This window comes from Monodelphis domestica, chromosome 1, assembly GCF_027887165.1.
Source record: "Monodelphis domestica isolate mMonDom1 chromosome 1, mMonDom1.pri, whole genome shotgun sequence".
NCBI classification, from domain to species: Eukaryota; Metazoa; Chordata; class Mammalia; order Didelphimorphia; family Didelphidae; genus Monodelphis; species Monodelphis domestica.
The window spans coordinates 384,629,415-384,647,415 of NC_077227.1; the positions used below are offsets into that span (position 1 = coordinate 384,629,415).

Sequence of the window (18,001 nt, forward strand, 5' to 3'; positions counted from 1 at the left end):
TGTGAAAGAATTTTCTTTTGTAAGTACATGCAATAAACTTTGCCTGATGTATTATATATGAATTTGCAAAGACTATTCCCACTTGCAAAATGACCCTAGAAATATGCCCTGGTAGCCCTGGAGTATGTGGAGGTATAAATAGAAGGCAAAGAAACATGGGTCCCAGAAATGGACATCAAGATTCAGTGACAGCAGAAGAAGGGAGACAGGTATTAAGGAATGGAAACAGCTTATCTCCAGGGAATAGAGAAAGCTCAAGGGTCAGGGAAGTCCAGGAGGCTTTAATCCTCTAGTTAGTGTTTAGAGAACACAGAAATATTTAAAGGAGTAAAAGCCCTGGCAGGGAAGGCAAACATTCCCCGCATCAGGCCCTAGGGGGAGCTGGTGTCCCCCAGAGGCTAAAGATTGGCAAGAATTCTGGAAATGATCCTACCTTCTGCCCCTACCAAAACTCTTATAGCTTAGACTTGGAACCAAAAGGGATTATTTTAGTCAAGTGCCTTCATTTTACAGAGACTCAGAGAAGGGGAAGCAGAAGCTCACAGTCACACAGCCAATTAGTGCTAGAGCTAGAATTAAACCCAGATCTTCTGATTCCCTGGCTAGACCCTTTATGTAAGTGACTTAAGAAACTTGGATATCATTTTGCACTTGTCTCCTGTGATTTCCAGTCAGCATAATGTGATAGTTTGAAGTTTCTACCCAGAAAGAGACTTATTCTTCACTTCTCAGAACCTTCAGTTGGGATGCCAGTAGCTTTGTAGAACAGATAATACTTCCAAATCTCAAGATAGAAAGACCTGGATTCACGTTCTTCCTCCACTTTTTGGTGAGTGCGCAACTATGGGCAAGTCATTTAAGCTTTGTGAGTCTCAGTTTCTTCCCCTGTAAAATAGGAGGGGTAGACTAGATGATCAGTAAGTCCTTTAAATCCTCAGGATGAGAATTTTTTTTGGAATTTATTTAAGGTTAATTCTTCTAATACCCAGTCCCTATTCACTTGAGACCAGGGTAGATAGAGCATAATGCAGTTGAAAGGGCACTACATTAGAAAAAAGGGACAGTTACTTATAATAGTAGCTGTGTTACTGTGGACAAGTCACTTTATCACTTTGGGCCTTAATTTTCTCTGTTGTGAAAATAGTTAACATTTATGTAGCGTTTATGATTGTGGTGGAGAACCTATGGCACACACGCCAGAGAGGCACTCAGAGCCCTCTCTGTGGGCACATCTACCATCACCCAGAAGAGTTCACCAGAGTTCGTTACTAGAAAGTCAGAGGGATGTGGGGCCAGGTTGCTCTCCTACCCGTCTCCACATCCCCCTGATGACATCATCCATCCCTCTAAAAGTTTCATTATCACTGACTTTTGACATTCCAGGGTCTGTGTGGAATCCTTTACAATTATTATCTCATTTGATCCTCACATCAAGTCTGGGAGATAGGTGCTATTATTGTTCCCATTTTAAAGATAAGAAATTGAGGCAAATAGAAGTTAAGTGACTTGCCTTGGGTCATAGTTAGCAAGTATCTGAGACCAGATTTGAACTCAGATCTTCCTGACTCCAGGTCTAGTGCTCTATCTACTGTGCCACCTGGTTGCTAACTAATAAATGGGGATGATGATACTTAGAAGCATATCTAATAATTTTAGCACCTAGGGCAAAGTTGGGGAGGTAGGATGCTGGAACAGAGAGAACAGTTTGTCCTGGTTCAGCACAATTCCTATAGATAGCTCCCCCAAAGGAGGCAGTATATGGGGACTGTGTTAGGCACTGTGATTGGATAGGAGGTCAGCTGAATGGGGTTTCACCAGTAGACCAAGAGAGTGGTGGGAACATATGATGTAATTAACGAAATAATCCTCAGAATGGGGCAGAGTGAAGAGAAGTGGCAGGCATGAACGATTGTCTGCTCTGTTGGGTTTCACACTGAAAATCCATAGGGAGAGTCAGTGGGAGGCAGCAGCCAGGAATGATGAGAGATAGAGACTTTGTGGATGGAGGGATCCCAGGAAAAAGGCAAATGTCTTATGTGCAGACACATAGACCTTTCTATTTGAGGAGAGAAAATATGGCAATTATGCAAGAGAGGGTCAGGCCCCTCAAGATGCCCTTATTCTGCTGTGCAAAGCCCCCACTATCTCACCCTAGTTACAGCTTTGTTAGTATCTGTTACAGTACTCTTCTACCCAAGGTTTAGAGGAAAGCACTTTATAAACTATAAAGTATGACAGAACGATGAGCTAGTGATATTATAATATTATTATTTTCAACCTTTCTATGAGGTTGGGCTCTTGAAAAACTGAGTTCCCCTAAAAGATGCAGTGTAGGGAGGATAAATTCCTTTTTCTCTGTGTATGAGGGAGTGTCAGGACCAAGCCTCCTTAAAGTACTTGGTGAACACTCCCTCTCCTCTCTCTCTCTATGTCTCTCTCTGTCTCTTTCTCTCTGTCTCTGTCTCTGTCTCCCTCTGTCTCTCTCTGTCTCTGTCTCTGTCTCCCTCTGTCTCTCTGTTTCTGTCTCTGTCTCTCTCTGTGTGTGTCTCTCTCTCTCACACACACACACACATTCTTTTCTTGTATCTTTTGTATGAGAAAATGACTTACTAAACAGCCACACCAGGGAACATATTTGCAAAATCAGGCACCTGATGGAGGGTGGGGATGGCAGAGAGCCAAGCTTGTGGGCAAAACCCAGCTGCGCAACTAATTGTGTGACCATAAGAAGGTTTTACTCCCTCTCTTGGCCCAAGTTTCCTCATCTGTCAAATAAGCAAATTGGGCTAGAATCCGAGATTCTTTATCCAGGATCCATGAACTTACAATGACATTTTGTTTTTCTCTATTTAATATAATTTGTTTCTTTAGTAATCCTATGTATTTTATTTTATGTAGATAAGAATGTTATTCTAAGGGTTCCCTTAGGTTCCCCCCACTGTCAGAGGGGCCTAGGACACAAATAAGGTGAAGGTGTCCTAGGTAGGGGGCAGTGAAGTGGCTCAGTGAATAGAGAGGCGGGTCTGGAGTTGAGAGGATCTGGGTTCAAATTCGACTTCAGATACTTCCTAGCTGTGTGACTGAGCAAGTCACATAACCGTGATTGCCTGGCCTTTACCACTCTTCTGTCCTAGAAAAAGAAAAGAGGCCCTCAGTGAGGTGATCTCTAAGGGCACTCCTTACTCTCCAGCCTGTGCTTTAGGGATCCCTGTGTTTCTAATAGTTGATGTTTCCGTGATTTCCTCAGGTAGGAAGCACATGCCTCCTGTTTTGCTGTGGGAGCCAAGATATGGGGAAATGATGTTTTGGAAAAGGTGGGGAGGGCCCCTGGATGAGATCAGTGCAGGCAGCCTTTCTGACCCCTGCTCTGGTAAGAGCCCTGCCCTTCCCTTTCCTGGCTGTGACTGCCTTTGGCTGTGCTGACCTTGGCAAGCTTGTGTTCTCACATGAGTAAAAGCCACTGCAGGCAAAGGTTTCAAATGAACCTCAGCCCAAGGCCACAGGCTTGCTGTACTATACCTTCAGGATGCTCGGCTAGGTTACAGCCCCAGGAAAGAGCATTAGACCAGAAGACCTCAGCTCTGCCATTAACTTTGGGGGGGTCACTTCTCACTAATCCTGGTATCCTTCTCTATAGAATGGGGACAACAACTCGTTCCTTGTGCTCCTAGAGGCAACCAGATGACACAGTGTAGAAAATGCTGGATTCAGGAGTCAGAAAGCCCCAAGTTCAAATCCTGCCTCACACATTGACTAACTATGTGACCCTGAGTAAGTTCCTTAAGCTCTGCCTGCCTTAGTTTCCTCAGCTGTAAAAAAGGAATTATAATAGCACCTTCCTCTCAGGGTGGTTGTGAGGATCTAATAGGATATTTGCAAAATACCTAGCCTAGAGATTGGCACATTTAGATGCTATGATTCTCAAATGAGATAAAAGAAAACAAATCTCTAAAAATATTAAGGGCTCCATAAATGGAAGCTGTTTAATGGAATCTAACTCAACAAACACACATTAAGTACCTGTTAGGTGTCAGGCTCTATACCATGCACTGGGGAAGAAAAGGCAAAAAACCTAAAAGCTCTCCCCCAAACAAAAAGTGAAAACAAAACAAAAAGCACTCCTGTTTCCTGACTCAGGAAGCTTTCTGTCACGCTTAGGAAGAGGTAGGTAGAGAGAGAGAGAGCTTAGATTTGGAGTCAGGAGAACTGGAATCTAGTATCTGAGTTACAATTTACTTACAGTACAATATTGTATCTACAGCCAAATTGGACAGCTTGTTTCTTCTTACATCAGCCTCTGCCTTCCCTACCGCCATCTTGTCTACAAGCTATCTCATCTGCCAGGATTGTTCCACTGCACATTGTGTCCCCCCACACACACCTCTAGTCTTTTTGCTGGTGACACTCTCTTGTTCAGTCATTTCAGTCATATCAGTCTCTTTGTGATTCTCTTTGGAATTTTCTTTTTTTTTCAAGTTATATTATAACTATATTATAAAAGATCATCAAAAAAACATGGTAACAGTTAAAAATAGAGCATATATATATCAGCGAAACAATAGACAATAATGACTCAAAAATAATTAAATTTAATATTCTAATGTTGGGTAAACTAAAAAACACAAATTCCTTCATTTAAAGAATTCCTTAATTGCCAAAAAAATTTTGGAATTTTCTTGGCAAGAACAGTGGTTTGCCATTTCCTTTACCAATTCACTTTACAAATGAGGAAACTGAGGCAAACAGGGTTGTGACTTGCCCAGGTCACATAGCTAGTAAATGTCTGAGGCAGGATTTGAACTCAGGAAGATGAGTCTTCTTGACTCCTGGTGCTCTAGTCACTGCACCACCCAGCTGCCAGTGAGAACCCTGCCCATCAGCTTGAATACCACCTTTAGGAAAATTTCCCCAATTCCCTTCAAAAGGAGAGAATCTTTAGTGTCTGTGACATATCCTTGTATTCATTGAAGTTGTTTAATTGATCATTAGCTTTGTGACTTTATTCCCGTCATCAGTCTCTCTAGGCCTTGGTTTCCTTTGAAAAATTAGGGAGTTTGGGCTAAATAGGCTCTAAGTGCCCTATTGCCTCTGGCTGCCTATGCTTTCTGTTCCAAGGTATAGAGGCCAATTAGAGATAACATGAACATAGTATAGTGAGAAGGACGTGGAATTAATTGCTATAATCATATCCTTCCTCTTCTTTCCAGTTATATGACCATGAGCAAATTCCTTAATCTCTGACAGACTCAGTTTCTTCCTCTGTAAAAAGGAGCTAACAATGCCAGTAGTCTTTCCCTCACAGGATTGATCTAAGGACCAAATAAGATAGGGTATGTAGAACACTTTGCAAACTTTAAAGGACTTTATAAATGTTAGTTGAAATGATAAGTCCCATTCTAGTCCCGACATGCTTATTTCTGTGACTTGGGCAGGAATGTAACCAGGTGGCTTATTTTAGCTGCCTTGGCCTGGGGTGGGGAGTTGAGCTGTGCCCAGAGATTCTCTTCTCCCCCTCCTCCCACCCCCCCATTCCATCTTTGATGTCAGGGTACTGGTTAGGTAAAAGGTATTTTCAGAGATAAGGATTTGGGACCCTTTTCCAAAGGCCATAAAACTTTCCTTAAACAACAACAACAACAACAACAAAGTGAGCTTAACTAAGGAGGGAGAGTAGGAGGAAAAAACAGAAGCAGGAAAGCAAGGCTCTCTCCCTGGGACTCCCACTCAGGCTACCCCCACATACAGCAAATATGCTTTCTCCTTCTCAGAATGTGAAGAATGCTCCTCATCCTGATAGGCCAGAAAGTGCCCTCTAAAGTCATCTGGCTGATGGTGCAAGAACTGTGGGTCTGCCCTGGGATTGCTGGCCTGGTCCCTCCCGCCCTTCCCTCCAGCCTCCTCCCAGCTGTAGGCCGGACAATCAAAGGCTGCATTGTGCATTGAACAGTCCAGAGGCTCTCTGGTGCCTGGGAGGAGGAGGCAGGCTAGGAAGGCTCCCCCCCTCTTCATCCTCCCCCAGAACTGCCCTGACGCGTGTTCCCTGGGGCCCCGAGCCTGGCTCCCGGATGATGGTGGACACATGGGCTGCTGTTTCGGCATTCCCCGGCTGAGGAGTGTGTGTCGGGGCCCAGGTGAGTTCTCTCCCATAACTCTCTTCTCGGGTTTTGGGGCTTGCAGGAGAGCAGACATGCTTGTTGCGCTCTATGTTTAGAGAGGGGTCAGAGACCTGTGGCACCAGGCCAGACTCTACTGTGGCTTCTGAAGGCTAGACTCCCAACTACAAAGAAATAGTTTGTAAGATCATTGGTTTTAGGGCTAGAAAGATCATACAGTTCAGATCTTAATTCTTTTACAAATAAGGAACCCAAGGCCCAGAGTGGTGAAAGCCCAAGGTCACACACACCTCATGGCAGACCTAGACCTAACTGGATTCTCCATCTGGTGGTCTTCCCACCAGGGTGAAAGTTGGTGCTTTCCCCAGTAGCATTCCCTAAGTTTGTGGTGAGGGTTCTCCTTCTCCCAAAGGTCCTGGGGGAAGTGAACAAGGGAGAAGAGGCATCTGAGGGTGGGGAATCTGGTGTTAAGAATCAGGAGCTCCAGGTTCAAGTACTGTCTCGGTCAATAACTTGATGATGCTTTGTGATCTCTGATCTTCCCTAATGTAAGCATTATGTTTCTCATCTGAGAAAAATGATGGAGTAAAACAGGATGATAAGGAAGGTTCCTAATGGCTCTAATAATAATCTGTGGACTCAGTCAATGAACCTGGCTTCAAATCCAGGCTCTGCTAAAGACCTGAGGATTTCCAGCAAGTCACTGCCATCATCTTAACCTGTTTTCCATCTTTAGGCAACTAGATGGCAGAGTGGATACCTGGACTCAGAGTCAAGAAGACCTGAGTTCCAAACCCACCTTAGATACTAGCTATATGATCCTGGGCAAGTCTTTTAATGTCTGTTTGCCTCAGTTTCCTCATCTGTAAAATGAGAATAATAATGACACCTACTTCCCAGGATTGTTGTGAGAATCAAATGAGATAATATTTGTAAAATGCTTAGTGTGGTACCTGGTACATTTGTTGTTGTTCATTCATTTCAGTTGTGTCAGATTATTTTGTGACCCCTTAGGGGGTTTTCTTGGAAAAGATCCTAGACTATTTTACTATTTCCTTCTCCAGCTCATTTTATAGATGAAGAAACTGAGGCAAACAGGGTTAAGCGACGTGCCTGGGGTCACTCAAATAGTAAGTATCTGAGGTCCGACTTGAACTCAGGTCTTCCTGACTCCAGGTCTGTACTCTATCCATTGTACCAACTAGCTGTCATAGTAGATGTTTCTCTAGAAAATGGGGATAATCTTTGCTCTGCCTTCATTAATAATTAATGCTCCATTAATAATGGTTTTGAAAGTATCTAATAGAATAATACATATGAAAGCACTTTGTACCTGTAACATGTCATGTAAGTGGCATTCACTGTATAGATATACAACAAGCACACTCTTACCAAGCTTTATAGTTTACAAGGGCAGCTAGGTGGCATGGTGGACAAGGTGCTGAGCCTAGAGTCAGGAAGATGCATCTTTCTGAGTTCCAATCCAGCTTAAGACACTTCCTAGCTGTGTGATCCTGAGCAAATCACTTCACCTTGTTTGCCTCAGTTTCCTCATCTGCCAAATGAGCTGGGGAAAGGACAGGCAAACCCCTCTAGTATCTTTCCCAAGAAAAACCCAAAATGGTGTCATGAAGGGTCAGAATGGCCTGAAAAAGAACTGAACAGTATACAAAGAATTCCAAGTGTTATCAGCTCATTATACAGATGTGATGGAGACTTGCAGCAGTGAAGTATCTTGCTTTAGGATATATATATATTTGAGCTTATCTCCCCTACTAATCATATGTGATTAGTAGGGGAGATAAGCTCAAATACAAGATCTCCTACCTCTGACCCAATGCTTGTCCTACCACTCTGGCATAGTCAGCAGGCTCTGCTCAATCTCATAGTTGTCACTCTGAATGGAAAAATTAATTTGATTTTAGGCAAAAGTGAGGAAAATCTACAAGCTATATTGAGTTAAATAAATAGAGTCTACAGAGTGAGTCCCTCATTGGATAAGTGGTAAAGCTGACTCGATTATGGAGTCATTATAATAATAGTCATAAGAGCCAGTATGGTGCAGTGGATGTAGAACTGGTCTTGGAGGTAGTAAGACTTGGATTCAAGTCCTGCTTCTGCTACCTAATGGTTATGGGAACGCAGATAAGACACTTTACCTCTCAGTGTTCTCATCTATTGTCTAGTAAGAGGGCATTTCCTTGCTTGGGACCCCCCTATACTAATGAAATCACAAGTCCAGTTCTTATCTCTAATGAGACTAATAACAATATTTTTGGTCAATTAGTTGTATCTTACTCTTTGGGACCCTATTTTGGGTTTTCCTTAGCAAAGATACTAGAGTGATTTGCCATTTTCTTCTCAAGCTCATTTTACAGATGAGGAAATGGAGGTAAACAGGGTTAAGTGACTTGCCCAGGGTCACACAGCTAGGAAGTATCTGAGGCCAGATTTGAACTCAAATCCTCCTGACTCCAGGGTGGACATTCTATCCATTGTACCACCTAGCTGCTCTGTAATAGCCATTGCAATAGCTAACATTTATCTACTGCTTCAAGGTTTTCAAATTCTCTGATGCACATTGTCTTTTAATCACTATACCAAGCATCCATCTTCTACATGGAGCAAGACTCTGAAAGCATGGTTGTCTTTTTTCTGCCTGGAGGATTGGCTGATCATTGCTGGCATTCATATTAGTATTTTGCACTCAGAAAAATCAGTCCAAAGATGTGAGGCCAAGATGTACTTGCTTTTCTCATTAACTCATTGTGCAACCTTGAGAAAATCACTTCTATTTCCTTCTTTCTGTTTTTTTTTAAACCCTTGCCTTCTGTCTTAGAATCAAGAGAAAGTATCAATTCCAAAGTAGGAGAGAGGTAAGGGCTAGGCAATCATGGTTAAGTGACTTGCCCAGGGTCACATAACTAGGAAGTATCTGAGGCCAGATTTGTGCCCAGTCCTGGCTCTCAATCCACTGAGTTATCTAGTTGCCCCTACCTTTAGTTGTTTGTGTGAAGATCTCAGGAGATCTTTGATCTGGAGCTAAAAGAAACATTAGAGGTCATGTTGCCCAGTCTCTTCATTTTACAGATGAGGAAACTGAGCCCCAAAGAATCTTATTTGCTTATGAGTAGTAGAGCTAGGATCTGAAACCAGGTCCTTTGATTTCAAAGGCCGTCCTTGCTCCAATCTCCCCCAATACCACATGAGGTATTTTGTAGCAATAGAGTGTTATTGAAGGTAGGAGCCAGCATTCTTCTTATCACCATTGCTGCTGATCTTCACAAGAAATTCATGGAGAGAGATAGAAAAATAGTATTACTCTCATTTGACAGATTTGGAACAAACTTAAGAGGAGGGGCAATGGCCCAACTCTCCTTCCCTCTTCTCCCCATGACTTTTTTCCAGTGGGAACCCATGGGTCTATTATGGTGTTTTGGATACAGTGAGCCCTTAATAAAATATTTATTGAATCTATGGCCACATCACTGACATTTCTTACCCACACTGCAAGTGATGCTAAATGAGGTTCAGGGAAAAGAAATCTTGTGAGTTTCTGCAATCTTTTTAAATCCTTGAGATTATTATTATCCTTTATCTCTTCTATTCAATGACAAATAGCAAAAAAAAAAAAGTCTAAATTGCCTTCATTTCCATTTCTTTAACTTTTGTCTCAGGCTTTTACTTTCAACTTCTGACTTCATCACTTAAGTAAAACTTCTCTTTCCAAAGTTAACAATGATATTTAAAAAAAATCATTTCTACTTATTGTGGTTGTTCAGTCATTTCAGTCATCTTTGTGACCCTATTTGGGGTTTTATTTCTTTCTCTAGTTTAGTTTGCAGATAAGGAAACTGAAGCAAATAGGGTCAAGTGACTTGCCCAGGCTTACTCAGCTAGTAAATGTCTGAGGCCAGATTTGAACTCAGGAAGATGAGTTTTCCCAACTCCAGGCCTGGCACTCTATCCACTGTGGCATCTAGCTGCCTGCATTTCTTTTTAAGTTTTAATTTTAATTATTTATTTGTTTATTTAATTAAAATTCTCAAGAATCTCCCTCCCTCCTTTTCCTTCATATTATTTGACAAAAAGATAAACCATCAGCATTTCTATATATCACCAACAAAGTCCTGCAATAAGAAAGAGTAAAAGTCATTTAATATAACTATAGATAGAATAAAATACTTATGAGTATACTTGCCAAAACAAACCTAGGAATTACATGAACATAATTATAAAATACTTTTACTACAAATAAAGTTAGATTTAAATAATTGGAGAAATATTAATTGTTCATGGGTGGGCAGAGTCAATATAATTAAAATGACAATCTTGCCTAAACTAATAAACTTATTCAATGCCATCTCAATTACATAACCAAAAGCTTATTTTACTGAACTAGAAAAAAATAATAGCAAAATTCATTTGGAAGAAAAAAATATCAAGAATATCAAAGGATTTAATGAAAAAAATGGAAAGGAAGGAGGTCTAGCAGTGCCAGATTTTAAACTGCATTATAAGGCAGTAATTATCAAAAATATATGATACTGGTTAACGTGACAAGGAAATCACTTTAAAAGACTGATATATATTAATTGAAAGTCGCCAAGGAATTCAGCTATGTAATTCCTAAATGAAAACTCAAGTCAGCAGTCAACCTTTTATGGAGTTTAATTACAAACAGGAGGAAGAAAGGTATTAGAGATAGAGAGAGAGAGGGAGAGAGAAAGGGGAGAGAAGGGAATAGGGCTTAAATACCCCTTCTGTTTAGGCTGGGCCAAAAGGCCCAAGCCCTTAGATAGCTGAGGCAAAGAAAAGAGATCAGTCCCTATCACTCATGTGACCAAAATGGAGAAATAGTCTCAGGGGCCTCCACCTCCGGCTTCCTTCAGAGCAAGCTTCTCAGAGCACAACCTCTCAGAGCAAAACCTCTCCAACCAATCACCTCTTGTCCTCAGACCCCACTATCTTTAAGGAAACCATCCAAGTTCCCTCCCCTCAGTTCTCACATCTACCAATCACTGTCCATGTCTTCCCTGTGCCAATGGTGGCTCTACCTTAACCCAGGACCACTCAGAGGTCTGTGGCTTTGCACATGTCTGTTGAAGGTCATATTCTCAAATAATTAAATCTTGATCCTTTGCTACAGCCCTTCCTAAATCCTGTTACTCTGAGTAGGGTGGAGATTGGAATAATTAAATTTTGATCTATGCTGCAGCCCTTCCTAAATCCTGTTAGGACTGAGTAGGGTGGAGATTGTAATTTCCAAGACCTGGTTCTGTCATTCCAAGTATCTCTATTGTATCAATTCTAAAATCAATCATGACTCAAAGAACTTCCTGTTCTATGCTTAAGCATAGGTCAAAGCCCTTTCCATTGTTCAGCAAAAGGTTTCTGTCCTAAAGTAATCTTAAGAAGGGAGGAGAAGGAACCTCCCATGCCAATGGGGTTCACATTCCAATAGACTATCAGTAAGAAATTTTCCAAGTATGAAATTTCCCAATGGTGAAATTTCCAACATTTATAAGTCTAAGAAATTTTAAGGTTTACACTAAGAAATAGAAAAGTAGATTAGGAGAACAGAACAGACATACAACAAATCGTAGTAAAAGATTATAGTAATTATATTATTCTTTAACTTTCATTCCAATGATGGGCCACTGATCTTAAAACAGTAGTCTAGGATTTCTGGAAAGACCTTCTGTTTAGGAGGGAAACAGAGTTTTAAGTGTATAAAATTTAATTTGAACATAGGATGGAGGAACATCCCTGATGGCATCAGCAAGATGTTCCCAATTAACTTCATGAGCTTCTTGTACATTTGTTTGATTATAAAAAGATTGATTTTTGCCCTAGAAAATATAAAATACTTAGGAATCTATCTGCCGAAACAAACACAGGAACTATATGAACACAACTGCAAAACACTTTCCATACAGCTAAAACTAGATCTAAACAATTGGAAAAACATTGATTGCTCATGAGTGGGATGAGCTAACATAATAAAAATGAACATCCTACCCAAACTTATTTACTTATTTAGTGCCATAATCATTGAACTACCAAAAAACTTTTTTACTGAATTAGAAAAAAAAAAACAACCAAAGTTCATTTGGAAGAACAAAAGATCAAGGATATCTAGGGAAATAATGAAAAAAAAATGCAAAGGAAGGTGGCCTTGCAGTACCAGATCTCAAACTATGCTATAAAGCAGTGGTCATCAAAACAATATGGTACTGGCTAAGAGACAGAAAAGAGGATCAGTGGAATAGACTTGGGGTAAGTGATCTCAGCAAGACAGTCTATGACAAGCCCAAAGATCCCAGCTTTTGGGACAAAAATTCACTATTTGAGAAAAACTTCTGGGAAAATTGGAAGGCAGTGTGGGAGATATTAGGTTTGGATCAATATCTCACACCCTACACCAAGATAAACTCAGAATGGGTGAATGACTTGAACATAAAGGAAACAATAAGTAAATTAGGTGAACACAGAATAGTATACATGTCAGACCTTTGGGAAAGAAAAAAAAATTAAAATCAAGCAAGAGTTAGAAAAAGTCACAAAATGTAAAATAAGGGGGCAGCTGGGTGGTTCAGTGGATTGAGAGTCAAGCCTAGAGACAGGAGATCCTAGGTTCAAATCTGGCCTCAGACACTTCCCAGCTGTGTGACCCTGGGCAAGTCACTTAACCCCCATTGCCTAGCCCTTATCACTCTTCTGCCTTGGAGCCAATACACAGTATGGACTCCAAGACGGAAGGTAAGGGCTTAAAAAATGTAAAATAAATAATTTTCATTACATCAAATTAAAAAGGTTTTATACAAACAAAACTAATGTAACCAAAATTAGAAGGGAAGCAACAAATTGGAAAGCAATCTTCATAACAAAAACCTCTGACAAAGGTCTAATTACTCAAATTTGCAAAGAGCTAAATCAATTGTACAAAAAATCAAGCCATTCTCCAATTGATAAATGAATAATTGATAAATGAGGGGCATGAATAGGCAATTTTCAGTCAAAGAAATAAAAACCATTAATAAGCACATGAAAAAATGTTCTAAATCTCTTATAATCAGAGAGATAAAAATCAAAACAACTCTGAGGTATCACCTCACACCCAGCAGATGGACTAACATGATAGCAAAGGAAAGTAATGAATGCTGGAGAGGATGTGGCAAAGTTGGGACATTAATGCATTGCTGGTGGAGTTGTGAATTGATCCAACCATTCTGGAGGGCAATTTGGAACTATGCCCAAAGGGCGATAAAAGACTGTCTGCCCTTTGATCCAGCCATAGCACTGCTGGGTTTGTACCCCAAAAAGATAATAAGGAAAAAGACATGTATAAGAATATTCATAGCTCTTTGTGGTGGCCAAAAATTGGAAAATGAGGGGATGCCCTTCGATTGGGGAATGGCTGAACAAATTATGGTATATGTTGGTGATGGAATACTATTGTGCTCAAAGGAATAATAAACTGGAGGATTCCATGTGAATGTGAACTGGAATGACCTCCAGGAAGTGATGCAGAGCGAAAGGAGCAGAACCAGGAAAACATTGTACACAGAGACTAATACACTATGGTGCAATCAAATGTAATGGACTTCTCCATTAGTAGCAATGCAATGATCCAGGACAATTTTAAGGGACTTTTGAGAAAGAATACTATCCCCATTCAGAGGAAGAACTGTGGGAGTAGAAACATAGAAGAAAAACAACTGCTTGAATACATGGGTTGAGAGGGATATGGTTGGGGATGTAGACTCTAAATGAACATCCTAGTGCAAACATCAACAACAGGGAAATAGGTTCTGATGCAGTTCACATATAATACCCAGTGGAATTACACATTAGCTATGAGAAGGGTGGGAGGAGAGGAGGGAGGAATAGAAAATGCTTTTTGTAACCAAGGAATAATGTTTGAAATTGACCAAATTAAAAAAAAAAAAAGATTGATTTTTGGCACGCAGAGCATTTATCCCATAATATATGACCTTCTCATTGGTCATCTACTTGGTTAGGAATTTGAGCCACTTACTTTTGTACTGCATCCAGTTTCTTATTTCTTCTTTGACTTCTATCCCGGGTATGCCCTTGTACAGGGCATTTCCACAAAAATTGTGTATTTCCACAAAACTGATAAAGATTCTGGAATTGCCTTCTTGGAGCTAAGAATCCAGGTCTTCTACCTCCTTTGAGGATATCTTCTTTTAAATCACTTCTTCAATAGCTTTAATTAATCTCAGAGTTTCTGTTTTACTCTAAGGAAAATGATTTCTTTCATTGTTAATCTGGGAGAATTTCAGTGAAACAGAGAGACTGCTGAGGGACACCATTTCACCAGTTTTTTCTTGATCATTTCCATGTGTGGATTGGTGCCTTTTTGACTTCTGAGTGGATTTCCCCCCCTAATTTCAGAGGCCTGGGAATTCCTTCACCAGTGTAGCATCTAAATTGGTGCTTTCTTTTTAATACATTGAGAAAAGACTTCTCCTCTTGATATCTGTCTGTATGTAGCAGTTTGTCTGCAGTCTTAATTCCAGTCAATGAAAAAAATCTTTTACATTTTTCTGTAGTTTCCCACCAATAGTTCGTTTCTATTGGCAGAAAATTTGCCAAATTTAATAGCAATAATCTTGTTCTTTATATTGCAGAAATCATTTAAAATCATCTTTAATCATTCACTTTACTGTTGTGGCTGCCTTCACCTTAGAAATAAACTCTTTGAATTTCTTCCCTGAATTTTCCAAGTGAACAAATAAATCTATCATATCCTCAGATAAACTTTCTAATTCTCTTCATGATCTCACTAGAATTCACCATAACCAATGTGACAGAATAGCAAAGATTATTGATCTTCATTATATAGATGAATTAACTGAATCTCAGGAAAGGGTTAATAAATGGTAGAGCTAGAACTCAAATCCAGGACCTTAAATTCTATGTTCTAAGTTCCCTTTTAGTTCTAATACTTTATATTTTATGTTCCAAGGGTTCTTTTGTTTAGGCTATTCTATGTTCTAATGTGTCTACCAGCTCGAATATTCCATGATAAGGTTTCTTCTAATTCTAGCATTTTATGTTCTATGTTCCTTATAGTTCTGATATCTTCTTTTCTAAGATCTCCAATTCTGGACAACTCAGTATCTAGTGGATGCCTCCTAGTACTTTCTCTATCTGGACATTCTAGGGAATAAATGTCTGACCAAAGTACTAGCTAAAAAGTGCTGCTTCTAATCTGGCCTCAGACACTTCCCAGCTGTGTGACTCTGGGCAAGTCACTTGACCCCCATTGCCTAGCCCTTACCACTCTTCTGCCTTGGAACCAATACACAGTATTGACTCCAAGACTGAAGGTAAGGGTTTAAAAAAAAAGTGTTGCTTCTACCCACTTTCTGAACTTAAAGGTGGAAAGACAAGAGTTCAAACCCTACCTCATTGTATGACTCTGGGAAAATCACTTAATCTTTCTCAATCCTAGTTCCCCCATCTGTACAATGAAGGGGTTGGACTCAATTGCTTCAAAGATTCTTTAAAGTTCTAAATCCACCATCTTAACCTGGGAATTGCTTACCCAGTTTTTTTTTTCTCCTCCAGGTAAAGAGGGTCCTTCTAATACACAAACTCCATCGAATGGACTCAAATGGCCAACAACTTCAACAAAAAGCAAGGGAAAATGTTTCCAGTCACAGTCTATGACATCAGGTATCTGAATGCCTGGAGGGAGGAAAATTGAAGGTCCCTCTTTTTTCATCTTCTACATAGACTGTAGCAACATCTCCTGCCCCATCCAGCCTTATCCTCTTTTAACTTCTCCTTCCTGTACCCACTGGCTGAAACATCTGCCTAATGTACCACACACTTCAATGACCTCCCCAAAGATAGATATATAGATATAGATATATACACACATAGTGTGTGTGTAATAGGCATTCATTTTTCTCCCTCCTATTTCCTCTCATCCATTAGGGAGGAGACAGACAGACAGAGACAGAGATACAAAGAATAAGAAGGGGAAAGAGGAAGAAATAGGAGGTAGAAGAGGAGGAAAGGGAGGGAAGAAGGAAGGAACAAAGGATGGAAGGAAGAAAATTCCCACATTAGTCAAAATTCATTTCTTATTCTGTATATTAATGCATAATCTATTGGTCCTGAGATGTATAGTGTTCTTTTTCAGTTCTCTGGAGTCAAGGCTGATCATTGAGTTAATCAGAAGTCTTAGGCCTTTCAAAATTGTTTATTTTAAAATATTGATGTTATAGTATACATTGTTTTGCTTTGTTCTGAAGCAGTTTATACAGTTTTTCCATATCTTATTGAAATTATTTTTTCTTTAATTTCTTACAATACAATAGTATTTTATTATACTCAAATACCAGAATTTATTTGGCCATTTTCCAATTTATGAAAATCCTTTTAGCTTCTAGTTTGAGAGAGTTCTTTTTCCATAACAGTTGCCATAAATATTTTTGGGCCTATAGGACCTTAGACACAGCAATGCTGTAGATAAGTCTGTACTGTACAGTAATTTTTGTGTGTAACTCCAAATTGCTATTCAGAGTGGTTAGATCCATTCATAGCTTCTCCTTCACTTGAAAATCTCCTGTAGCTTTCTGTTGCCTACAGGATAAGTTTCTTTCATCTGGAAGTTTATGTAAGGTTTATGGGGAAAGGACTCATCCAAGGCCATACAGTTAATAAGCAGCAGAGCTGAAAACTAAATCCAGGCATAGGGCCCTTGTGATTGTTTTATTAATCGATCATTCATACCATCTGCTTGCTCTATGATTTTGGAGAAATCATTCCCTTCTCCCTCTCTGGGCATCAATTTCTTCTTTTGTGCAAAATGAGCATATTGGATGAAATGAACTCCTTGGTATAGTTTAGCTGTAAAATTCTGTCACCATGTTTGGGAAGCCAAGCTGGTTATTCCTATTTCAACACCCATTATTTCCACATTGCACATTCCACATGCCTATGATGTCTATTTCCTTTCAGAGATCCCCCTCTCTTTCTCTGTGTATAGCCTCTCTGGGCGGGGAATCAATGAACAACTGCAAGAGGCTGCAAGAAAAAGATTATGGGCCATGGAAAATGATAACAAGGAGGTCAACGCATTGTTCAAGGTGAGAACCCATGGGAGTAAGAGGAGGGGAGAGGAGAGGGATGGGGAATTTCCAAACCTACTCTCCAATGAGCAGGGACTGGTTGTATGATTTTATATATATACACATACATACACACACCTAATGTATATTAAGTACCAGCTAAGAACACTGCACTATGCTAGAGATTACAGAAGATACCAAATTTAGATAAGGCACAGTGCTAATCCTCATAGAGCTTATACACTGGCACAGGGAAAAGATGAAAACATGGCCATACAGTGCATGATTAATATACTAGCAAATTACAAAACCAAATGCCATAAAGTGTGACAGAGAAGGGAGGTGCCAGGGAAGGTGTCCTGGGAGAAGAGGCATTTGAGTTGAGTTTTAGAGTAGAGGTATTCCTTGCATTTGGTAGAAAAGTGGTAGCTTCTAGGTATGGAATGAGGCACACATGGAAAAGGTGCCAATTTATTTTGCTTAATTGTTATTTCTAATGAACAAGGGAGAGACCTCTTGGGAAGGATCAGCAGTGTATCCAAAGCACTGATGATATTCAGTGTAGGAAAAATGGAAGAGAAAAAGATGAGTATTAATTAAGGTCTTTAGGTAGATTTTATAAAATAAAAAGTTCAGTAAAGTGAAAGCAATGATACATTGAAAACATAGCAGAGAAGTTTTTGGCTTGGAATTAAGGAAGACAAAAATAACAAGTGAATAAAGAAGATACTGGTTTACTCTGGAAAGTTTTGAATCTTTCCCTTAGATATTTTAGAA

At 39.9% G+C, this 18,001-nt stretch overlaps 1 protein-coding gene across 5 annotated transcripts in view; it reads left to right on the top strand.

The window, feature by feature from the left end:
- The first annotated feature begins 506 nt into the window (after positions 1-506).
- Positions 507-18,001, top strand: part of SH3TC2 (SH3 domain and tetratricopeptide repeats 2) — a 77,822-nt gene continuing 60,327 nt past the window's right edge. The window contains exons 1-5 of one of the 5 annotated variants that reach the window (XM_056811605.1): positions 507-829; positions 5,769-6,131; positions 7,178-7,243; positions 15,714-15,821; positions 17,115-17,242. In XM_056811605.1, coding sequence (XP_056667583.1) covers positions 6,080-6,131; positions 7,178-7,243; positions 15,714-15,821; positions 17,115-17,242 — 354 coding nt within the window. In that variant the 5' untranslated portion in view covers positions 507-829; positions 5,769-6,079. The remainder of the gene's footprint in view (positions 830-5,768; positions 6,132-7,177; positions 7,244-15,713; positions 15,822-17,114; positions 17,243-18,001) is intronic. The other 4 variants (XM_056811606.1, XM_016428384.2, XM_016428385.2 and 1 more) reach the window with 4 other exon arrangements.